Genomic DNA, 27,204 nt, shown 5'->3' with positions numbered 1-27,204 from the left:
AATTAAATAGAAGAATATTCTTCTTATAGGTACCTACAAAATTCAAGATAATAAACTTATTCTAACTTTATATAATCATACATTATTGTAATAAGATGTAATAGCAAACATATAATGTGTACAATAAAAAAAAAAAACAGTATAGGTACACGCGTTAATTATTTTAATGTCTAAGTAAAATAATCGTTTTTACAATGACGAGTGGTTATTATTTATTTTCTATCTGTTGTTATCTTCTGTAGCCATAAATGGTTTTATTTTTCAATTTTGAGGATGATTTTTTGAAATAAATTGAATGTAACGTAAGTACTGAGGGAGGTCAAACGTAAAAAAATTCACCATAATTTTTAGTAGAATCAAGAAAAACAGAAAAAAATAATTAATGAAAAACAGCAACTTTTACGCAACACCAATATTATCGAAAAAATCGAATACTTACTTTTATTTTCGTAATCCAAAAGATATTAACAGTAAAAACTCTAAACAGTCTACTTTTTCTTAAAATATCATTACAGAACAGAATAAAATATAACCGCCGGGCACCATTATATTTTAATATAATTATTATTAAACTACAGTAGAATAGTGACGAGCGACTGCCATCGTATCGACCATATTGCTTTGCGTCCTAGTCACGCGTATGTATATCATTAATTGATTTATTAAAAATTTATAAATGACTTGTCAAACATCATTATCAATATATTATTATTTATTTAATTTCTATAAATTGTTTACACCTATTAAATTAAATTTTTCATGCCTGTAGCCTAACCACATAATTGCCTGTTGCGCGATAATTAACTATCTAGGTACCTATTTGTTTATTTATGAATTATTTATATAAGTATATTTAAAGATTATACATATTAATATATTATATTATATTCATTATTCATATCCTAAAAAAGGTTTGTTAATATTTTGACATTTTTACATTCTTTGCTACTTGGATTAATTTTCATACTGGGTATTTTTTACACAAAATCCAGTGTCTAATACCTAGATTTTTATTATATTAAATATTAATATATTATAATAATATTATAGTTTATAATCATGGATCAATTTAATATCTATAAATTATAATTAATTATGATACTGGTGATAATTCTACAAATCATTCAATCATTGCATAGTCGCACAGATATAAAAAAAAATAGTAAAAACCATTTTTAAATTAAGAATAGTTTTACACCACGCATGCGCATTTATTATCTTTGTTTATCCAATACGGACGGTAATTAAAAAATTCTCGTTTGAGGTGCCAACAATTTTATTGTTCTGAACATTTTTTTAAACAAAAAATAGATGTACTATCTAATAAAATGGAAAATATACAGTATCATACTACCATAGGAGACTATAGCAGAGCTTAGTTTCATAAGTATAATTTCAGGAAATTTCAACCAAAGTTCCTTTTAAATTTTAGTACTAAATAAACTCTAGGTAGGTACCATTATTTTGTAGAAAATGATTTATAATTATTTACGAGTAACCATAGCGTAATAATAATAACATTGAGTAATTCCATTACCAGATTATCAGATTATCAGAATAATTAAACAAAATTTGCTAAAAATAATATTGTACAATCCACATTATTTTAAATTAATTAAATTTTAATATTGTACTTATTTTTTAAAGGGTGTTTGTAACTAACCTGCCTTTGCACCATATAGATTATAGACAATGAAAACTTATATATTTTAAGCATATATAACTCATTCTATGACATGCCCATTTGAGTTATTCAATGAAAATAAAATAAAATAAAATCAATTTTAAAATAAAAATTAATCTTTTACTTTCACTTCCTACTTCAATGGGTTACAGGTCATGTTAATATGTTAGAACAAGGGTCAATACAACATTCTAATAACTTCCATTCACTCTCTCCTAATGTTAATGTAATTATAAAATGCATATCTGGGCAGTAGCTAGTTAAAAAATTAAAAGTTACTTTTTTACAACTTTCAACTTAACTTAATTATATTGTTAATATTAAAGTTATTTGTAAAATATACATAATTTACAAATTGTGTGTATTAGGTATGATTGTATGAACTGTAAATTGTTGGAATTGATTTGTAGTAATTTTTTTTTTATTACATATTAAAATTGTATAATACTGCAGTTGTAAATATTATATCATACGAATGCAACAACAATATTATAACTGTTATAGCTGCTCAAATCATTTGGATAAGGCTAGTAATAATAATAATGTAATATTCAATATTATTATACATAAAATATTGTGAAAATCAATGAAAGAACACAGTCTAAATGTCTAATTGATAATTTTCTTACTTATTTTTAATTAATAATGAACCAATATTAAATACCTAAATTATATGAGTTGCTTGGTTTCATTAATAGAAATATTCAAAACTTTAATAATTTGTACAGATCAAAAACTTTATACTAGTCTCTTGTATGTCCTTCCTTAGAATGTGGCTCATTGATTTAGTCATAAAATGTATCAACTTATTTCAATGATATTCAAGTTGTTTATATTAAAATGTTTAAAAGAGAAACATTTATCACTGATATACCTATACTGAGAGAAGTTAATCATATTATTTAGTGTTCAATTAGTCTAGGCCTAAATATGTTGTGTTCCTAAGAACAATTGGAGGATGAAATAAGTATTTATACATGATTTATTAAATGATAATATTGATTGTTCACATTTATTGGCACAATTATGTATTCCGATTCTTTCATATTTTTCTAGTTATAAAATTTTTTCTTATTCCATATTTTTTTTAAAAAATTTGGTGCTGATTCTTCTTTTTCTGATACCCTAAACATAGTTAATAAAATTTACTCCTTATTAGATTTTTTCTCATCAAGTTTTAACAATTTTAAATTCTATGTTTTGTTAATTTTAAGGAATAATGATATATAATTTAATTATTATTTATTTTTCATACCTTATGTATTAATTTTAAAATATCTGTTATTATTTAAATTCATTAATTGAATAATCAAGTTGAATTATATTATTAACTACCTCAGGGCTCAGATTGTTCATAGAATACTATTTTTTTTTATTTTATTCTATGTTTCTATTCTGTGTCAGTTATCAATGATAATTTATCATAAAGCCGGGGTCCATATCACTATTATCTACATCGAGATAGATAAGAATATTAAATAAATAAAAGAATGATTAGGAAATTTATAACAACTGTTGTGTAATAATAAACACTAAAAATTGTAATGTATATTATTTAATAAAAATATTTTTATTTCTCAAATTTTAAAATGGGTTTAAGTTTGTTAAGTATTGTTTCGAAATCAAATTTTCGAATACTTAAGCCAAACTTACTAGGTAACTATATTAGAACGAATAAGGAATTGGTATGTCCAAGATATATGAGTAACTATTTACGTAAGATACCAGTCGCTACATCTAAAAAGGTATTTAAATCGTTTATTTTACATATAATACATGTTAAAATATTTTAATTTCCACTATTGTAATATTTTCATAAAGTAAATTATAATACATTTCTTTGTACAGTAATTATAACTTATTAATTATTTATCTATTAATTTTATTAATTTTTAGTATAATATAGCAGTACAAAAGGAATTATCTGCTATAAATAAACTTATATTAAGATATAAACATTCTCAAAAGAATGAAAATGATGGTAAAAACTCCGATGATCCAAGAAATGCAATGATGATTAAAATCATGATGGCGATATTTACTGTATATATCACAGTATATATTATAAGTATGTTATTACCTAATGCGTCAAATCCTGAAGTAAATATAAATAACATGCTTAAATTTTTTTACCTAATGGATATAATATAAACATTTTTTTATTCATAATGGTTGTAGGATATGCGATATGTATCTTGGAATGAGTTTGTACATTTAATGTTAGCTAAAGGTGAAGTAGAAGAAATAATTGCTCGCCCTGATTTAGATATTGTAACAGTAAGATTACATGAAGGTGCTATTATTAAAGGACGAAAAGTAAATATATAATTAGTTTTATTTCTGTCAAAAATGTATGAAGTTTTTTTTTTTGGTTTTAGTACTTTGTAGTTAAATTTTATATTAAATAAGAAATAATTTGAACATTTTTACAGATAGATCAAAGAACTTATCATATGAATATCGCAGATTTAGAAAGATTTGAACAAAAATTAAGAGAAGCAGAAACAAAATTGGGTATTAAACCTGGTCATGGAGTACCTGTAGTATATGACCGTTCTCTTAATGCTCCAGAATTGATATTATTTTTAATTTTGACTGGTCTTCTTGCTTTGGCATATTTTGGCCGTTCAAAGGGAGCATCAAAGTCTCCAATTAGCTTAGATATGTTTGTAAGTATTAAAATCAGGAATATACATTGTGGTGGTGTTTTATGAGAAATAAATAAATATTAATTATTATTTATTAATATTATTTCACTAGATTAACATTTAACAAAATATCATTAATCATTATACATTATTATAAGCAGTGGCGTAGCCAGGATTTTTTTTTAGGGGGGGGTTTTTTTTAGTAATGAAATAAAATAAATCTACAACCGTATTGAAATAATAAAATAATTGAATGATAATGATTATTATCACCAGTGCAGTCGATAACGTGAATACGGCATAACAGAATACATTTTACCACGAATAAATGATTGTTTTTCTATATTATAAACATTATATTTTTGATTAAAATACAGCCCAAGGGGGGGTTTCAACCCCCAAAACCCCCCCTGGCTACGCCACTGATTATAAGATAATTTAAATAGCGCATGCAATCTCACCACAAAAAGAATATACATTTATTGTAAAAATATGGAATAATTATTATATAATTTATTGTCCCCATTCACGCAAAACACACAAAGTACAAAAATTAATTTTTTTTCCTGTTTATTATCAGACAAATTTCAGTTTAAAATATATATACAATATGCTATATTCAACAAAGTTATAATATTATTTTTAAATATTAAATAAATAATTTAAATATGCCTGGTCAACTATTACATACATGCAAAAGACACTAAGTCCACCTTAGTTATTTGTATTTTAGTTATAACAAGAAAATATGAATTTCACATTGCTATGTTATTTACACCCATTCATAAATAACTACTTTTCTTAAAAGAAAATCAATATTTGTGGAACACAAATTCAAATACACAATGGTAATAAATATGTATTTACGTGTAGGGTATTTTAGGATGATTTTTTACTAAAATTACATTTGAACTTATCAGATTTTTGTGGTACACTTCATAGACCACGCCATTTTTGAAAAATCTTCTTTACACCATTATCAGTATTATAATAAACACATTGTACATCTAGTATTAACATTTTAATTGTTATCGATAATTACTAATTACTAGGTATTTAATTTATTTTAGTCTCAAATAAAACGAGCAAAATATACATTAATTGACCCATTGATTGGCCAAGGTAAAGGAGTTCGCTTTAAAGATGTTGCTGGTCTTAAAGAAGCAAAGCAAGAAGTCATGGAATTTGTTGATTATTTAAAGAGACCGGATCATTATAAAAATTTAGGTGCAAAAGTTCCTAAGGGTGCATTACTTTTAGGACCACCTGGTTGTGGTAAAACAATGTTAGCTAAAGCTGTTGCAACCGAATCAAATGTACCTTTTTTATCTATGAATGGTTCTGAGTTTATTGAAATGATTGGTGGTCTTGGAGCTGCCAGAGTACGGTTAGTTAAATTTTAGTTATTTCTACTAGTTTGTTTTTATTATTTACAAAGAATTATATGATTGTTTAAAAATTATAGGGATTTATTTAAAGAAGGGAGAAAAAGATCTCCGTGTATAATTTATATTGATGAAATTGATGCTATTGGTCGTAAAAGATCTTCAAGCGGTCCAGAAGGTGGTGGTGATGAAGGAGAACAAACATTAAATCAATTGTTGGTTGAAATGGATGGTATTGGATCCAAAGAAGGAGTTTTAATGTTAGCTTCAACAAATAGAGCAGATATATTAGATAAGGTTTACAATATTTGTATTATAAATAATTTATAATAATTGTGACAAATTATTATTCACCGTGTTTATAGATTCATAAGTAATAAAATAATGTTTGGATATTTTAGGCTCTTTTAAGACCTGGACGTTTTGATCGTCATATTTTAATTGATCTCCCTACCTTAGAAGAGCGTAAAGAAATTTTTGAACAACACTTAAAAATAAAACTTGAAAAAGAACCTAAACATTATTCACAAAAAATGGCTCATTTAACTCCTGGATTTAGCGGTAAGTATATTAATGATATCTATTTTATTAAAACAATAAAACATATTTTATAAATTGTTTATAAATATAAATTAGGAGCTGACATAGCTAATGTTTGTAATGAAGCAGCATTACATGCTGCTAGAAATAGTCAAAAAGTTGTATTAGAAGCTGATTTAGACTATGCAGTTGAACGAGTGGTTGGAGGAACAGAAAAACGATCTCATGCAATTTCTCCTGACGAAAAAAAAATTGTTGCTTACCACGAAGCTGGTCATGCATTAATTGGTTGGTTGTTGCCTACTACAGATGCACTCCTTAAAGTTACAATTGTCCCTAGAACTAATGCAGCTCTGGGATTTGCTCAGTATACACCCACTGAACGATATTTGCTTTCAAAGCAAGCTGTAAGTTTTAATTATACAATTAAATAGAATATGAAATGTTTTAATACTTTATTATAGAACTATATAAGTATAAAGTACCTGATTCAAAAATATGATTTGGTGTATAGATATATTGTTCTATTATAATATATATAATTTCTTTTTAACCTTATTTTTATAAGACATTTTTGTTTAGTTATTTGAAAAAATGTGTTTGGGACTTGGTGGCAGAGTAGCTGAATCAATAGTATTTAATAGCATTACAACTGGAGCTCAAAACGATTTGGATAAAGTTACAAAAATCGCAAATTCTCAAGTATTATTTATAATTTTTATTAATTTTATCATTTATCAATATGAAAAAAATACATTGAATTTTCATTTTTAAGATACGTCAGTATGGAATGAATGATAAAGTTGGATTATTGTCATTTCCTGAAGATACAAAGAATAGCATAAGACCATATAGTAACAAACTTGCAGCACTCATGGAAACTGAAGTTTCCCGATTAGTTTCAGATGCTTATTTTAACACAGAAAAATTACTTAAAGAAAACTATAATAAACTGGAATTGGTACTGCTTATATTCATGCATTTTTAGTATTAAATATTCATAAAAAAAAAAAAAATGCTTAACAATATAATATGTTTTATAAATTATGATATTGTTTAATAATGTCATTGTTATTCAATAATTGGCTAAATTAAACTATAAATTTGATAATAATCACAGTCTTAACATTAAAAAGGACATTCTTAAGGGTTTCTACCATTGGTATACCGAGGGAAATAGATTTAGGGGGCTTTATCCTCTCTCGTATTGGTCATGTTATGGTTAAAATCTTATATGATGAAAGGCAAAGAACAACCCTTGTAATTTCTATCTTGATACAGACAGATATTATAATAGTTTCGAATTTTTAGATCACTATGGATTTGTGCATATTATCAACAGTATAGGTTTTTGCATCTTTTTATAAAAATTTATTTTTTAAAATATCAAATTTTGATTTACATTGTTTAGCCCCCAACTCCCTTTGAAATATCCCGAATAAGTCACTGGTTTGTACACGAATAGACCTACCTTCCATATGTATATTCATATTAAATTTATTGATTATTACTAACTTACATAATATATATTCTATTATTTTTTTAAAAAATTTATAAATTGTAAATATTCTTCATTTTATAAAATAAAAAAAGGCAATAAGCATCATAACTCTTAAAAGTGATAAACTTTCATAGATTTTATTTTGTATTTAAAAATGATATTCAAAAAATAAATCATTTAAATTTTATAATAATTACCTATTATATCAAAAACATAAATATTATATTTTAGGTATAATATTATTCTAATAAATAATAATTAAAATGTGTACTACAATTTTTTTTATTTTTAGATTGCTGAAGAATTACTGCGGAAGGAATCAATAAACTATGAAGAAATGGTAAAATTAATTGGTCCACCACCAAACGGTGAAAAACGTGCTGTAGAAGTGTATGAATTTAACACACCTGTTGATACAAAAAATACCCATTCTTCAAAAAATTAATGATTGTTTTATATTTAAAGTGTTTTGTTAACTGATGTTAGTTTAGATGTAATTATGTAAAATAATAACAACTAATTTAAAAAACCATGACTTTAATTTTGAAATATAATCATAAATATTTTTGTATCATTTAAAAACATTTCTATACATCAACTGACAACTAACGAAAAAAATGAATTACAAACGTGTGCAAGTGATTTACGATTTACCACATGCTTGTATTAAAGTTGTATACAGTACCTCTACCATAAAAATTTTAGAAAAAAACATCGATTATGTCTTTGCCATTTAAATATACATTTATATTTATGTCAGTAGTTTAAAATAATTGTTATAATATTATCAAAATTTATTCTAATTACGAAAATATGCAAATTGTTTTAGTTGGAAATTAATAAAAAATATAGCTGAAGCTTGAAAATTAATAACATCGTTCCTTATGTAAGTATTTCATACTGAAACCAAAAAATAAATAAGTTTTTTTTTTTTATAAATAATTTATAGTTGAAGTTGAGTTGTTTTAAAAATGATGATGCAAAAAAAAAAATTGGCGGAAATTGGTAGTTTTTAAGTTTTAACTAATCAAAGTATTCAGAGTATATTATAATTCTTAAATTATGTGATATTTCCAATTAATTAAGTGTGGTTCGATAGTACATTCATATTTTACTATTATTGATGCCATCAAAGTATAATTGATTTTATGTACTTTTTTCGTATAAAACACAATTAAAAACGTATATACCTATTTCTCGATTTACTATGCAACTCCATCTCAGTCCTCAACTCTCAAGTACCTATGCCACAAGATAAAAAATTGCATTTAGGTTAGGTATATCGAGAGACCTGAAAAGTTTAAATATGACAAATAGTCGCTCATGTAGTATGATGTATTGGTAAATAATTGATTATTATAGTGATTATACCCCCACTAATTTAATAATGACAATTTATTATACTTGATCATTAATTCAAAATTTAGGTTTTATTATAGTTATAACCTTATACAATTTATAACTTTATCAGATAAAATATGAAATGTATGATATCGCTGATATTATACAATATATTGTACATTTTTGTTTTAAATTTGTTTTTTAATTAAATATATGGTCCGTTATTAAATTAATCAACATTTTGACTGCGATGAAAACGGTACGTTGCCCATGGCGGTCATTGAGCAACTTTAATTGTGGAGCCTCATCGCAAAGCCAAATACATTAAAATGTAATAAAAATCACATTATCGACAAATTGTGATTATGTCGACGACTTTGTATGGCGATGCAGAAAGTGGTCGTCGATTTCCAGAAATATGGAAGGTGTGTTCAAATAATCTGAAATTATTTTTTTCGATAAATCCCACTTGTTTAAATGGAAAAATTATCATTTTTTCTTATTAGTGGATGAAGAATGTTTTTCAATTATTTATTCGAAAACAATTAAACGAATCGATATTGCAGAACAATCGGTTTTTGACTGGACATCATTTTACCGCAAAGTTGTATATAATGGAATGATTTTTAGTTCAATAAAAAATCAGTATAGTATTCTTGTTTCCATAATTTTTACAAGATTAATTTTATACATACTACATTATTCTTCTTATTATTATGATTTATGAAGGCGATGAGTCTGAAGTTTGGTCGGCTGAAGTATCGCTGAGTGCAATGAATGCATCGAGTGGTAACTGGTGAGTAGTAGGTGTTCGGTAATGTGGAGCGGAAAACTGGTAAATATTTCTTAATACCTGTTGGATTGAGAGATGAGGAAACATTATTGGCTATAGCCTATAGGTCACTCACTACTCACTATTAGAGATTGGAATAATTGGATTTTACCTGGAACATTGATAATCAGTGAATTAGGGTAAATGTAAATTGGGCCCGCGAATCGTGATTACCTTTTTTTTTGTAAACTCGGCTCCAAAAATTTTAGGTAATAAATTAGATAGAATGTAAACTCGACTCGAAAATTTCAGATACCTAATAAAAATGTCCGTTGTAATCTCGGCCCGATAATATTTACCAATAAAATAGGTATAATATCCACGACATAATTTAATTAAAAAAAAAAAATAACTCTTAGAAAGAACACTTACAAAATATAAAATTAAGGTGAGTGAATACGTTAAACACGCATGGCTTTTTATTTAAATAAAATAGATTTATACATTATTACATTACAATTTTTCACTTGTATTTTTATATTTTTTACATTTACAAATATACACTTACATTTATATAAACGAATTTCATACTATGAATAATATGAAAATGAAAATAATTTTTGGAGAATAATGAGAATCGCCTCCTCGTGGTGTCCTCTGAGTAATGCTAAATGGGTCTCAAAAATATTAAAAGAAAATTATATAATGTACATTTTTATCCGGGCCGAGTTTACATCTAAATTATTTTTACCTAAAAAAAACACGGGCCAAGTTTACAATCGCCCGTGAATAAGTGATTATTGAAAAGCACCTATGTAATTTATTAATTTACAATTAATAAACTATTATACTTACATTCTACTTTACAATAAATGGTTGTTGCAGCTCCCTTAAGATATTAATTTTAGTTAATAGTTTGATACATTTAGAGTTATGATTGTTTGAATGATGAGGGTTACTGTTTCACACATCTACTATGAAACCACTCAATTGAATTTAAACATGCTGCATGAGATCGGAGCACACATACAAATAATGTGGAAGGGATGTGGGTATGTGGCGTCATGCTAGTGTCCATGTCTCCATGAACCAGAAATGTCGACATGTCGTGAAAAACGATTCTACCCAGAGTAGTTGGTGAAACACAAATTTTTGAAATCGTGCCGAGTGTAAATTGTTGACCCTCTAATGAAGTTTTTCCGGTTGTGTACAGAAGGGTAAACGTGGAATTGGTTCCCGGGTCAATTAATTGTGTACGAAGTGGTTCCCGAAAAAAAAACTTTCCAGTATACAACTGTTCGAATTGGTTCCCGAATAAAACAACTTACCGGTTTATCAGTCTACAACTCACTGATACTAGATACGTATATTATGTACAATCGATAATCTTATAATATTTTATTATAGGCTGAATTTATTATTATTTATTTATTATTATTAGCTGAAAATATTGAAAAATTGAGAGAATGCCAAATTTCGAACCTACAATTCGTTAAAAATATGTGTTGTAAATTCATACCACTCTAATTTTTTTCTATTATTATTTACCTATTTTGACTTATTATTACATTATTATTATTTATTTATTATAACCACAATTATTATTATTGACAAATACGTATGTAGCGTATATTATGCATTTAGTAATATATTATACTGGGCAACATTTTTAATCATACCTATAGTATTCTATAATATAGTGTTTGAACTATCCGAACTTATTTAAATTCTAGACAGTCCTAAGTCTGAATAAATGGAAAGGAAATTGTTGCTGGTTGAATGTATCATAATAATTTAAAAAGTAAATTTAACAAGGTTAATTATTGTGAAAGCTTGCGGGAACCAATTCGTATGTTACGTCCTGTAGACAACACGGGAACCAACTCGTATGTTACCCATAGACAATTCGGGAACCAATTCGTAGTCTTAGTATACGACCCTGCCTAAGTGCCAACGTAGTTGCCAGTTAGAGCAGGGGTCTTCAACCCGCGGCCCGCCCTATCATAATATGCGGCCCGCCAAGGCCGTAGCCAGAAAAATATTCAGAGGGGGGGGGTTTATGTATAAGTATGTTATATTATGTAATAAAATATGAAATTCTAACTATTCTGCAGTCTATTTATTTCAAAAAAAATTTCGGGAGGGGTTTGAACCCTAAACCCCTCCTGGCTACGGCCTTGCGGCACGCGATCATATTTTAAATTTAGCATGTATATTTTCTATTTCAAAAAAATTGATTAACTAAAACTGAACTTTTGTATAATATACATGTTTTTACTACGAATGTGGCCCGCAAGATTTTTGAAAAATAATACGTGGACCACTGCAAAAAAAGGTTGAAGACCCCTGAGTTAAAGCCTATATAGAGTCGACAATGCAGTTGAGTCGGCAGAGTTGGAATCTAGAACCGAATCTAAGATAGAGTCGAAAGACGAATATAAAACAGATTTTTTTTAGTTTTAAAATAACTTAAATATTACAATTGGTAACCTCATTAGTTTTTTCATCAATAAAAAAAAGCTGGCCAAAAGTCATTAATTTTTTAAGAACATTTGAAGTTTTAACTTATAAGATATTAGATAAAATAATTATTTCTTCTAGAATAATGTCCGATATCTTGTTGTAGTTTTAAAACAATAAATATAACCGTAGGTATATTTGACATTTTCATCGAATGTTTATTTAAGTAGTTTATACAGTAGCATTTTCTATACATGATAACATTTTCAAATTGTTCAAAATATTTTGACTCTGTGGTAGGTTTATATAGGTATATATTATTATTTATTAATTATTATTATAATTATGTCAGTAATAAATTAATTTCAATGTTTTTGCAAAAATTTAATTATCTTTTATTAGGTACACTAGAAATATGCTTAGTTAGGTCTCAGGTTGACAGATGGTTTCCATTCAAAAGGTTTTTTGTCACTTCATATCTACTTACAGCAAAGTGGACAGACAGTGTTTTTGTACCAAAGATGATCTTTTTAAATTTTTTTTTTCATGATTTATAAACATTTTTAAAAATTGTATTAATATTGGAGTTGAGTTGTAAGTGTTACGATACAAGTTTTTGTTGAATCAGATTTTGAATATACCTATCTTGCACTGGACAATTTTCTGTGAAATCCTTTGGGCTTTGATATTTTGGTAGAGTTCTAAATAAATAATACTCACGATTACAAGAATAAAAGAAAAAAAAATTTTATCTTTGATAATACAAAATAGAAGATAAAAGATCGTTTCTTCCATGATTTTTCAATGAACCTCAAATGAACCAGTGATCTGGTATAGTGCGGTTGTGGTTTTTAGTATTTCCTGTCGTATGTTTTGTACCTACTTATATTTCTAATTTCATTAACTTCATTAACATTTTGTTTTTGTAAAGCACAAACACTACAAACTCGTTTAGTCGTTTGCTGTGGCCTGTGACTGTGTTGTTACTTGTTTGTTCTGTGTACACAGTGTTACATTCTCGATAAACAGATTTTTTTTCAATAATTTAGTTTGATAGTATATTGCGACTTAACAAATTGATTATCTCTGTACATTTTTATGCAATCCGAAATGTGTTGTTTTCCGACCAGTTTTTAAACCATGTGTCCTTATCGGATTAGAAGAAAATGTAGTCAATGTAGGTATCTACTCCTGTAGTCAACCATCGCACCACAAGTTGAAAACTACGATAAAAAAAACCGGCGAAGAATTCAATATTTCAATATTCAATGTCTTCCAAAAGGACTTGTGCACTGTTGGTGGCTGTAGGCGTTCTATTTATATTCTGTCACTCTGTAAATGGTATAATCATTTTTAATAATCGTCATTAATCTTGCCGCATAATATATAGTATAAATAGTATATAATTTAAAAATTATGATTCTTTGTTATAGGTTTATCATGTTATTGTGACATATGCGCTGATTCAAATTATACGTGTGTTACTGATGGATATTGTTTTACCAGTATATCTAAAGATACAAGTGTTGTTCGTCATTCATCTCGGTAAGGTTGATTTTTAATCATCTATACTTGGTAATGTAATATGTTGGTCATAAAATATTTATTAAGTAATAATAAATTAAGTTATTAATTAGTCAATGTTCTGATTAATACAATAGGTAAATATAATGTAATCATTCAAATTGTTAACAGTTATGCCATTATTCTTCAGTACCAGTTTTTCTTATATTGGCTTTTAGAAACATTCAATATATATATTTATTATAACAACTCATATTTTATGATAAATAAGTGCTAAAGTAATTAAATTAAATGTCATTTTTAGTAAATTATAAATATTATATTGTTGGTCAAACCTCTAAAATATTGTTCATAACTTAAAACAAAACTTAATTCTTGGTCTTATTGTAATAGTATATTCAGCCACAAAGTTTAAAAATATTTAATTTCTTATATTCTGTTATGTTTGCAATTACCTGTTGAGGTTTATTAATTGTATTGTAACTATGATACTTTTGATATATTTTTCAAGAATTTTTAGAAAGATATTGTGGTAGATGAAGGAATGAAGTGCAGAGGATGTATTTTGAAGAAATAAAAAGAATGTTAAAAGGGCTACAACAGTCAACAGGAGTTTTTATAAGGAAATGGAAGAATTAACTATACAAGAAGATGTGTACCAGGATTCAGTGTTAAGTCTATATCTATTCCCCTTAGTAATGAATCAAATTATGGAAGATATCTGATATATAGCTTTAAGTGTTTTGGTATATTGTTTACAAATTGTTTTGTTAGTAGGAAAAAGAGTAAAGACTATAAAACTAAAAAATTAGAAAACAGTACTTAACTTGTGAAAAACAATAGAAATATAACAGACAAATGTGTGTGATTTTAGAAAAATTAATTAAGAAATCAATGGGACAAGGCATACAAAAAAAAGTAATGATTGATATAGCTTATGAGATGAATAGATTCACGAACTTAAGATCTGTAGTTAGGGTTGACAGATTTTAAAATCACCAAACTGGGACTTCATATTGAATAGCCTTTTTTTTCTAGTATAGTTATATAGAAAATGATAATATCCGTTATTTATTGAAAAATGTGAGAGTGCGTAAAATATCCGAAAATATTTGTCAGAACAGTATTTTCGCTTAAAAATATTACATCAACTTATTTACATAAGCTACATTTATTAAATATTAGTTTTAATCTAATATTCATACTTTTCCGTTGAATGTATTTTTTTATATTAGGTATATTATTCTTAATTTTTTATAAAATACATTACAAGTTAAACCAAAATTAATTTTAGACCTCGTACAGTATTTATGATAATCATATAAAGAAATCATTATATCTTTATGATACTATGTTTAAAATTATTCTATGTTTTATTATTAAATAATACAATATTAAAACCATTTCCATTTTGTTTCCATTAACCGGGACAAAACTAATGACCGGCCAGGACACCAGGACAAATAGCAAGCCTATCTAAGTAAGAAAATAATAGTAATTACGAGGAGGGTATTGGAAAAAAGGATTATATGTGGATACTGTGAATGGTTAAAGTTAAAAGAAGTATCAGATAATTTGTATGACAAGGGAATGATATGATTAAAAAGAAGGCCTTTTAAAGCAGTTATGAGGCTTATCATTTTGTATGGATCAGAATGTTAGACAGAGATAAATAAAATATTACAGAGAGTAATTAGAGCAGAAATTATAACATTTAATTGGGTGTATAAAATGATTAGGGAGGATAGGATAAGAAATTAATAAATTAGTTTTAGTATAAGAGAGTGATACCAATTATTGAAAAAATAAGGGAGAATAACTTGAGATGGTTTGATCATGTTATAAGGATAGGTGACTTGAAGGCAGCAAGAGTGAATATGAAAATCAATGTAGAAGGAAAGAAAGGTGGCGGGAGTGAAAAAGAGGTAAGTAGACAGAAAACAAAATTTCATGTAAAAAGCTAGTATATGTAAAACTGAGATAGGAAACAGAGCCCTATTGGGTATTTGGGTTCCTGGAAAAGCGTGAAAGACCTAATCAACTTCATAAAATTATGATTAAAAGATGATAAAAGAAGATTATAATGATCTGATTTCTAGATAAAGTTGTCCTAAACCTGTAATTTTATTTTTAAGTGTAGATTTTAGACTAATTTATTTATTTTTCGGGCCATTTTATCTATCATCTATATTTTTCTCATCAAATAAACTATGTGTATGAACACTATTCAATTTGTTGCTATTGCTGCTTTTATAATTGTTTATATTTTTTAAATATTATTTAATAACATTAAATTAAGATGATTATTTTTTAATGCAATATTATAAATTCATAAGTTTCATATTTTTAATTTAGAAGCTGATATTTATTACCTATTGGCTATTATTAGATGTATCTTTTATAGAAAGTACTAAAATCCAATCATGTTAAAAATATTATAGCATAATATTTAGTTTTTAAAATGCAATAATGTATCATTGCTTTGCAAATTTATAACAATAATACCCCAAGTCTTTGACCATCATGAGCTTGATGAGACAATAGCCCTATAAACGGTCACTTTATCTTGTGCTATGTTTTTCGTCTGCATGTTTTTCTATTTCATTATGAATAATTGTAATATATAAATATTCCTTTCAATTATCTAATTAATCATTGGTTCTCAAACAATTTTCCGCGTGTATACCAAAGAGGGTCTGTGAAGGTAAATTGAAAATATTATGTATAAAATCAAAAATATCAATGTAATATTTGTATCAGACTAGAAAATATACTGTTAAATATAAATTCATTATTAAGTTTAAGATAAAGATTATTCAGAAATATCAGAAGTAGCAATAAGATTATTCATGCTTTTTTAAACAACTTACTTCTGTAAGTTCTACTCATGTATATAATAATAAATATCAAAAACGTTTTTCAAATAGACTTAGATTTACGAATTCAACTACTTAATATCTATCTTTATATATTCAATTTAGTATCAAAAAAAAAAATACCACCTATTAGCCATCGTATTAAGTATAATTATAAATACTAAAGTAAAAAAAATGCTGGTTTTGCACAAATGTAAGCTATTAAAAGTATTCTCACTGGTCGTTCGTCTAAAGTTTCATTGGATGTAGAACTTATTCCTTCAGACATAGTCAAAATGTAATACTGTCCAATAATATCAGTGGAAGTCTAAAGATCATTTAGTCGATATAAGGCAGTTTTATGACCAAATTGAAGATCTTTTGAATTTGAAAATTTAAAAATGCATGTTATCATAAATTGTAATCAAGATAATTAATATTTTTATTTATTTTAGCTTTTTTTATTTATAATTTTCAATACCTTTTTTAAATAGAGTCTTGTTAATCTGGACAATTTATATTTCGTACTTTTACTCATATTGTATAATTTATATATTCAAGAATACCTATGATAAAGATATTATTGTTTCGATTAATAACAATAATAATGTGTAATGTAAAATTATAAATCAATACACTTTTAATTTGTATGTATAGATAAGGTGTTTTTGAAAAATATTTGTTAGTAAGAAAAAGATCGTCATTCCATTTAATCCGGATTTTCGATAATCCGGTCCCATCTATTCCGGATAAGCGAGACTACTGAGTCTACTGTAATTTTACTATTTAAAATATAATTTGTTTCATTAAAAACTCATATGAATTTATTATATAATTAAATATTAATAAATAAATCATATTAGTAAAATACATATTTTGAGTTTTTTTAGCATTTATTTATGTAGATATTTTGGTTTCATAATTATATATAAATCTGAGCCCTAGTTATAAGTTATCAAACAATATTTTTGAGATGTTTTTTTAAAAATCATTATACCATGTTCTTTTTAATTATTTGAGTATGAAAAATATTTTCCTATTTAATTTTACCTGAAAAATCTGATAATATTATAATAATTATAGTTAAATTAATTTTTAAGAATATATCTTACATTTTATGTTGATCTTTAGTATTGGTATAAGCATATAATCTTTATTTCATAAACAAGAATGCTATTAGTTATAATATCTGATATAATGAAATTATATTATAATTATAGATATTAATAGATAATTATTCGATACAATATTATATTAAAGATTATATGTTGCACTACAGATTGAAATGCTGTGTCTTCAACATACTTACAGTGTTTTTGCTTAGCCTATTGATTTTATTGCGTTTTAGTTATTTAAATATCACCTACATTTTTTTCTGCTATATTTCAAAACTTATGGCATATTTACTTACACAATCTGAATTGCATTTTTTTTTTTTTTGGAATTTCTTGAAGCTCAGTCTAAGAGAGTTACAGGTATATGTTGTATTGATATTTGACTCCCTGGACAAAATATTGATAACATCCCTATGAAAAACAACAAAAATATTCATCCCCTAATACTATACTGTAATTTTTATGTATATACAACTCAAGTATGTAAACAATTTATAGGATCACAATTTAATTTTTAATCTTTTTATTTATTACTTTATTAGTGCTGTTTTTATTATAACAACGTATACATTGTGATCATAATTTCAGATTTCGTTAATTATCTCACTTAGATAATCTTTTATTAAATTGGTGTCTTTGTGGATCAAAAGAGAGTACCCAAATACATATTTTCAAACATCTCAAATGCTTAACACTTTTGATACCTGCATGCAAAATACAACTTCCTTTTTTTAAAAAAGTTTTTTTTAATTACAAAATGTATAAAATTGAAATTTTATCTCATAAGTTATACCACTATAAATATAACATAACTATCAAATAATTAAATATTATTTTTAGTATGTGATGTTATGTTGGTTTTGTTTACTATATTAAATTATTAACAAAAGAATTATTTGAAATCTTTCTTCTTGATTTAATCCTTGTAAGATTTGTTAAACATAATCATAAGGTGCATAGTATTATTTTACATACGTCTTAGCAGCTAAGCGTACATTATATTGGCATTAATCATAAATTAAATCTAATTTAAGTTTTTCAGTGTTGTTTATATAATACAACTATAGTAACATTAATCAGATAGATCGCGTGAGTAATAATGTACAAATGGATTTAGGTTTAGAATACAAGCTTAAATGATTATTTTCATCAAATTAAATTCCTTAGTAATTACATTATTTGATAATATAATTATTAATAGAACTATGGTATAATAAAATAAAATTCCACTATAGAAATAGTTCTAATTGTAATCATATTATTTTAGTTAACTAAACACAAATTATCACATACTCCAGATATTTTTCGGGTTGACCTACAATATTATTAAATTATTTGTTAACAGATAGTTAATAATCAAATACTTATTTTATTATTTATAATGGTTATAATCAGTTTTTTAGTCATAAAATAACTTATCATAAAAAATGTATTTTCAAAAAATATTCTAAAGAACTAAGAAAAAATAAAGTTGTATTGCACTATACCGAAATGGTCCAACATTTTAAATTTGTATGAAAATGTGTATTTTTTTACTCTTTCATTTCTCCAAAACCCCATTTAAATACAAGATTATCTAGATGAAATATTTAGAAATACCTGAAATTATGATCACACTGTATAATATATTTAAAATTAGGCATATTTTAAATAATTTGTATTGGGAATTGGCTTTAAGTTGTTTGCACAAGTACCAGTTTTTCCCACCAGAAAAGCCAAATATTTGTTTTCGAAGAAAGTTTCTGGATGAAATCTCAGTGTCATGTTGCCAAGATCGAGATTATTGCAATCGTTGGCTATATCCAAAACTTGTTGAAGTTAAACCTACAGGTCTATATATAATTTATGTGTGCCCTTTGTAACTGTTGTTGAGTTTATTTGGTTTTCTGGACTAATATTAATAATATTTAAATTTAGAAAATCATTTTGAAATCAATATTTTAACATTTTTTATTTATGTTTGTTTGTTCGGTTTTATTATTGTTATTCTAAAATAATTTTTTAAACTAAACTAGTAATAACTGTAGGCTAACGTTTAGGCACTGTGTGTTAATTAACATGTTTGAACTTTGATAACTGTGCTCGTTTTAGGTGTTTGGAGATTAACATAGTGATCCCGCGAGAAAAACCTTTGGTATGTCATTACCCTAAAAAACATAATGATTCATTTGTAACCGTATGTTGTAAGGACTATGACTTTTGTAACAGAGATCTTAAGCCGACTCTACATAACAAGCTTCCAGGTAGATTTTGTTATTTTATTTTTTGAAATAATATATTTTTCTAATTATTGCATGGATTTTAATTTATTTGTTTATTATACACAGTATACATTATATAGTGTATTTTTCAAAATTAATATTAATATTTAAAAAAAACCCAATTTTTAAAGATAATAAATAGGTAATATCATATGTATACAATACACTTACCTATCCCTGGGCCTCCACACGAGTTTTTCTCAGTGAGGCCCAGTAATCTTTCAATATTAAATAAAATAAAAATAATAATAAAAAAAAAAACTATATAATGCTTATTTTTTATTTATAATCCTTGACTTAAGATTTTATTCATTATACATTATTTTATTTTATTATATTCACATTATTCATACATGAATGTTGTGTAAATACAGATGATTCATTGAATGACCATAAGAAGGAAAGATTGGGTACATGGGAACTAGCTATTATAATAGCTGGTCCAATAGGTGTTGTATGCCTTGTAGTCATGCTCATTATGAATTTTTGGGCTGGTTCAACCAAGCGTCATAATATTAGATATCTACGAACTCCTCGAATCATAGCTGCTGATCAACAGCCTATTTTAACTGCAGCTGTTTCTTTGAGAGACATGATTGAAATGACTACTAGTGGATCAGGATCAGGTTAGTTCATATTCACAAAATAATCATTTCATGTATTTTAAAATTGCATAATTGTTTTAAATTTTATAGGATTACCACTTTTGGTTCAAAGGAGCATTGCCCGTCAAATTCAACTTGGAGTACCTATTGGTAAAGGTCGTTTTGGTGAAGTATGGCAAGGGAGATGGAGAGGAGAGCAAGTAGCTGTAAAAATATTTTCATCTAGAGAGGAACGGTCTTGGTTTAGGGAGGCTGAGATATACCAAACAGTTATGCTGAGACACGATAATATTTTAGGATTTATTGCTGCTGATAATAAAGGTAAATACTGATTAACTTAATTATACAATTTGTTTGTATTATAACCACTGAAATAGATAAGAATCTACTGGAGCGCGGACTAGAGTGTAAAAACGAGTCGGTTACTTGACTTCTGTATGGCAAGAAATTATATGCAATTGGTATGAGTAAATAAATGATTTTCAGATAATTTATATAATTTATAATATAATTAAATATAATTAAATATAATTTATATTTTTATTTTTGGTAAATATAAATTTTAAGTACATAAAAAAATAAAAATTTTGGTACTCAAGTTAACGTAATATGTCCATTTATCCCAGAGTTATGTTAAGTTAAAATGTGTAGTTTTTCAATGTTATTTGTATGGAAGTTCAATTTCATGCCATACGGTGGTGGGGGAGGCGGCAGTTGAGACAGCCTGTTTTTCGCAATAAACGAACATAGGCGAGTCCGTGCTCGAGTATATTCTTATCTATCTCAGTGATTATAACCAATAACAATTTTAGATAATGGTACATGGACTCAATTATGGCTAATAACTGATTACCATGAAAATGGGTCATTATTTGATTTTTTGAATCGAAGTACAGTGGATACTAATGGAATGATACGTATAGCATTGTCTATAGCAACTGGTCTTGCTCATTTACATATGGAAATTGTTGGAACTCAAGGTAAAAATTTATTTGTTATTACATTTTTATACTTCATATTTTAACAATGAATTTTATGATTTTCAGGTAAACCAGCTATTGCACATCGAGATCTCAAATCGAAAAACATTTTAGTCAAATCCAATGGAACTTGTGCTATTGGTGATTTAGGACTTGCTGTACGATATGATACTTCTATGGATACAGTTGATATACCATTAAACCACAGAGTAGGCACTAAACGATACATGGCTCCAGAGGTAATATTTAAAAATAAAAAACTTCTCATGTATAATTTATGATTGAATGTGATGTTATATTGTGTTTTAAAGGTTTTGGAAGAAACAATCAATATGAATCATTTTGATTCATTCAAAAGGGGTGATATTTATGCTTTGGGTTTAATACTTTGGGAAGTAACACGGAGATGTTATGTTGATAATATACATGAAGAATACCAATTACCATATTATGATAGTGTACCATCTGATCCTACTATTGATGAAATGCGCAAAGTTGTTTGTTTAGAAATGAAAAGACCACCTATTCCACAGAGGTGGAATGCATACCCGGTAATACAAACAATTTATTTATTATATGGTTTTTTAAATTAAAATTTGATGTCTGATGTTCCATTATTTTATTTTAGTGTTTACAAACAATGAGCAAATTAATGCAAGAATGTTGGTATCATACTGCGTCTGCTCGTCTCACAGCATTACGCATTAAAAAAACTCTAGCCACTTTGGGTGCCATGCAAAGTCATAATATTAATATTAATATTTAAGGACTTAATGACCTCATAAAAATAAACCTCTAGCTGCCAATAGATTATCTACAAACATAACGTTTACAATTTCTGGATGTGTAATTTAAGTTTCATAGTTTTTGAAGTCTCCTAAAACATTGTATGTGCCATTTTATTCTTCGAAAATGTCATGGTATAGAAACTATTTTATATTTATTAACTATTACGTACTTATTAACTGTGTGTTTTTGTAATCATCATACTTGGTTACCATAACAAAACTTTGAGTGTTGAAAATTTGTTTCACCTTATTAATAAATTATTAATAATAATTTATTTAAACTCAAAATAATTTTAAATAACTTTAAAAAAAATTTTATTGGAATTGTTGCGAATTTGAAATTTCTATAAAAAAAAAAAAATAATTATAATATATTCTGGACAATAGATATTTTATATTTGCATGTAAACAACTATATAAAATGAGTATTTTTTGCATGGTTATTAACCATATTTTTATATTATTCCCATATTTCTTTTTTTTTTTTTTTAATAATAATTTTCATGAATTTTTGGAAAAAAAACCTATGTTCACCACTAGGATCTCATTAAAGTAGCTTTCCATAATACATAACTATTAATTAAATCTTTGATTCCCTCCTTTTTTTAGTCTAAGAATCTTTTTTCTTTGTGTAAAACATTAAAATATAATATATATACATATATGTATAATGGTTTATTGTCATATATTTACTTCCGATTTGATCTTGTTTAAAAATAATTTTATAAATTGAAACTATTTTATACATTGATGATCACTTTGAGTAAACAAATAAAATAATTTTGTATTGATTGTGAAGTATAATATGCACTAAATTTATTTTTAATTATAACCTTGTAATATGACTGTAAACTAAATATTTATTTGTGCTCCAGTTTTTATTGAATGAATTCAACTCGAGTCTGATTACGACTCTTGTTTATATGATTATATAATATGTCATAATTATTTGCTCATAATTAGAGTTTATGTTAACTGTTAAAATGTTTTATATTTTCTTTTTTTTTTTATGTTTACCTACATACAGTTTTTAATAATATTCAAGATAATTTTATATATATTAAGTTAAATTTAAATATAAATTGTGTACATAAATATACCAAGTGTCTCAATTTCTTATAATCGCAGATTTTAATTATTTTTTAAAGTTTCATTAGTAACATACTTAAAATGATGTTGAATTAAATTTCCAAATGACAACTGATTTTATACATTTTTGTAACAACACAATTATATATAATCTGAATATTTTTGAGACGCAATGTGTATAATATGTATATTTACCTAATTAATTTTAAGTTGGGCTTGATGATGTTAGATATGAGATCATGTGTACAATACTTACATACTTAAGGGCAGATGTAATGTTGTTAGTGCTCAAATTAAGAAAAAAAAAACAGAGTAGCCTAGATGATAAATAACAGTACAATTTACTATTAAATATTTTATACTACTTATTGTACATAGTTTATATGTTATATATATAACCATACTTTTAAAAAGGCTATTCTTGGAGGCATTATAATTAAAATGAATTTTAACAATTTTAGTTGTAAATGCAAAAAAGCTTGTTTTTTTACGGAGTATTTTTCAATTAACAATTATAAATTAATTATTCTTTTGTATAGTTTTTTTTTCACAGTAATTATTGTTTTATTTAATTTTTTATTCAATCAATTTATATCTTTGTCTGTCACAGTCAAAATTGTATATTCCTCATAATTTATAATTTTAAAATTGTTGTATACTCTAAAAGTCAAATTGGCATTACGATACTGTGTTTTGAATTATTTTTTTGATAATTTTAAATTGTATAATTATAGAAAACAATAATTAATAAGATGTTATTTTGTACAGATGTATGATGATAGATTGCAAAACGAAATATGTTTATTATTACAGTTTTGATTTCTTTGATGTGTGTAAATATAATATTGCTTAATTTTTTTCTCACTAAGCTATTTTATTATATTTTTAGTTTTTGTAAATTAATATATCTATTAAAATAAGTATTTGTTATAACTGTACTCCCACCATAATAACCATACTGCTCTCTACCAACCCATATAATTTTTTTTTAACTTGTTTTTAGCCTGAAAGCTTTTAAGAGTTAAAATGTTTTGTTTTAATTTATATATTTTTGTCATTAAATGATATATATGTATACTATGATTAAAAATATATTTCTATTACATATATAAAGTTATAATATAAATCATTTATATCCATGTATAATTTTATGGATTCTTATGTATTGGAATATATTTTATTTAAGGGGACCCAACTGTAGCGAAAATACCGTACAAAAACTGCCAATTTTGTTCCAATAATATGGCTTACTGGATGGTTTTAGAGCAAAATACCTTAATTAAAAGTTGTAGAGGAGAGTAATATCGGGTGACGTATAAGACTCGATTTTTGATATTTTTATTTTTTATACCAATTATTCACAAGTATAAAAGTGAAAAAAAAAACAAAAAACGCAAAATGATTTTATCGAGTTTGGGAATAAAATATCGAAAATCAAGTCATATGGGATTTCTATACTTGTTTAATATTTTCTGAAAAAAAAATTATGTTTTTCTTCTAATAAAATAACTCGCGGAAAACAAACTGTATATAATTACAATAATTATAAAAGTACTTAAATTTTGGTGTATTCAGGCCATTAAAATATAAACTACCCTTTTCACTAACCACTCGAAATTATATCCTAGGCTGACAAATTATCTTCGTTCAGAATCGTTTTTCGTATACAATGATACCTATCATTGGATTTAAATTTAACACTCCTATAATATATAATAGTGATCCACGCGGCACCCAATGTACAGCAGAGCGGTACCCACTTACTCGCTTTTTTTTAATAATATAATATTTGTTGAAAGAAAAAAATACATTTAGGTATGTGTGTATAAAAAAAAAAGGAAAATTTAAAAATTTTCTACACACCACCTTTAAGTTAAAACTTGAGTTGTAGATAGAGTTCTGAAATATTAGGCAATAGGCTTGCATTTATATCAATAAATATTGTATAAGTTTAAAACTTTAAAAGATAGTAAACGATTAGGAATTGTACATATTATGAGAAAAAAACCAAACAAAAATAAGTATCTAATACAACCCATACAAAAGTTTTAACTACATGTAAATTAAATTAACTTAAGAATTCTATGTTTATAATTGTGATGATTTCTAACATGGATAAAATTAATTATTAAATCAATACATAACTTATTAGCTGTATTTAACAAACTTTTAAGACCAAAAGACTTTTGGCATTTTTTTATACAATTTTAAATTAATATTTTTCTTAAATTAAATAAGTACCTACTACAATATTATGAATACTTACTAAAATAATATTTTTGTGCTTATACAATAATAAAAACAAACATTTTTTAAATAGTTCACCAATACAAAATAAATTAAGTTCATTATAAAGAAAATTTGTATTTGTACTATTTGATAACTTAAATATAAATTTAATTAATTTGTCAAGTGTTATTTTTAAACTGTTTACTATTGTCTCATGGATTGTAAACAGTGCGAGGTCCGATACGGTGCCGGAACATTCCAACTATAACACCACTCACTCGTCCGACAAGGTCTCAGCTAGGGAGGTCTCCGTTTACCTGCACTGCGTAAGTCTGCCCTGGTTGGGTCTTACTACAATGCCGGTAAAAGACTAGATAGGTACTGATATTTTACCTTTTTCAGCTCCTACAACTTCCGAGCCCTAGACTAATAATAACTACAAGTATGTACGGGAGGACGGAACTATAGCAAACGGTTTGTAAAACGGTACAATGCCGAAAGTAGGTAAGTACTCCAACTATTACCGCATTGACTTACAAACCATTCGTTGAGTTTGTGTCGAAAAGAGTAAAGACTATATTATTTTCTTAGCCGCGCAAGTCTGCCGTGAGTCGGTCTTGCTACGACGTTGAAAATATGTTGAATGACTAATTATTATTTTTCGTTTGCTGTGTCTTTTATATTGGTAATTTGTTCACTAAATCCCACCATAAAAATTTAATGCCATACGCATGCGCGTGCGCGCAAATACACACTTGTGCAAAACTGCAATCATATTAATTTTTCATTCCATAGTTCGGACCATACTTATTGTCGAACACTCGTAGTTCGTACCTATCTATTATTATGTATCAATATAATGTCTTCCTTTATTTTTAAATAAATAAATATTTTTTAATTTGGTTAGAAAGTAAAGCTACCTACTGTCTATTATATTTAATAAGATTATGAACACGCTCGTCGCTGAGATGAATGATCGCATTTTCAATACATTGATACAAAATGCTGAACACAAAAATGTAAATAATGTCATATAACAATCTTCTTAAATAATATAATATGTGCAATAATTTATTACAAAATTACCAATGTTAAAAAAAAAAAAATTAAAACTTGAAATAATATAGGTACATATTTCATAGTATGTATATTTCAAAAGTAGGTAATTATCCTATGTACTGTATACGTTGTTGTTGTGATTCGAATATTTGTATACATTTCAAAGTTAAAATGAACCTCACGACTGCCTGCACAATACTAATGTACCGCTCCCGAAAATAGTGCGCGCGGACCAAGTCGATGATATAATGGGTGGGGTGGAGTACGGTCTGCCGCGACAGCATCTATTGGGCGTTAGATACAATTCACTTTTATGTAGTGTGAGTGCCTCATTACGACGAATATAATATATTAAAAATATATATTAT

At 26.1% G+C, this 27,204-nt stretch overlaps 2 protein-coding genes and 1 long non-coding RNA gene across 4 annotated transcripts; 2 read left to right on the top strand and 1 right to left on the bottom strand.

The window, feature by feature from the left end:
- Positions 1-3,183: 3,183 nt before the first annotated feature.
- LOC114125579 (paraplegin) lies at positions 3,184-8,290 on the top strand. The gene is made up of 11 exons (XM_027989298.2): positions 3,184-3,429; positions 3,581-3,784; positions 3,863-4,000; positions 4,117-4,353; positions 5,403-5,719; positions 5,798-6,014; positions 6,119-6,278; positions 6,354-6,664; positions 6,840-6,959; positions 7,033-7,218; positions 8,051-8,290. The coding sequence occupies exons 1-11, from the start codon at positions 3,274-3,276 to the stop codon at positions 8,201-8,203; spliced, it is 2,199 nt and encodes a 732-aa protein (XP_027845099.1). The 5' UTR covers positions 3,184-3,273; the 3' UTR covers positions 8,204-8,290.
- A 561-nt stretch (positions 8,291-8,851) lies between these two features.
- LOC126550116 (uncharacterized) lies at positions 8,852-10,863 on the bottom strand. The gene is made up of 3 exons (XR_007604164.1): positions 10,727-10,863; positions 9,795-10,043; positions 8,852-9,539 (listed from the first exon to the last, which is right to left on the bottom strand). It is a non-coding gene; the product is annotated as an uncharacterized LOC126550116 (long non-coding RNA).
- Positions 10,864-13,160: 2,297 nt separating this feature from the next.
- On the top strand, positions 13,161-24,628 carry LOC114125547 (TGF-beta receptor type-1). Of its 2 annotated transcripts, none has more exons than XM_027989247.2 (9): positions 13,161-13,672; positions 13,765-13,876; positions 19,504-19,655; positions 20,461-20,712; positions 20,782-21,012; positions 21,504-21,671; positions 21,738-21,910; positions 21,983-22,222; positions 22,300-24,628. In XM_027989247.2, the coding sequence occupies exons 1-9, from the start codon at positions 13,600-13,602 to the stop codon at positions 22,435-22,437; spliced, it is 1,539 nt and encodes a 512-aa protein (XP_027845048.1). In that variant the 5' UTR covers positions 13,161-13,599; the 3' UTR covers positions 22,438-24,628. The 2 variants fall into 2 exon arrangements, with proteins under 2 accessions (XP_027845048.1, XP_027845047.1); XM_027989246.2 differs by lacking the exon at positions 19,504-19,655 and adding an exon at positions 19,917-20,068 and having other exon boundaries at positions 13,164-13,672.
- The last annotated feature ends 2,576 nt before the right edge of the window (positions 24,629-27,204 follow it).

The sequence above is a fragment of the Aphis gossypii genome, chromosome 2, assembly GCF_020184175.1.
Source record: "Aphis gossypii isolate Hap1 chromosome 2, ASM2018417v2, whole genome shotgun sequence".
NCBI lineage: Eukaryota > Metazoa > Arthropoda > Insecta > Hemiptera > Aphididae > Aphis > Aphis gossypii.
This window is presented reverse-complemented; position numbering and strand designations above follow the sequence as displayed.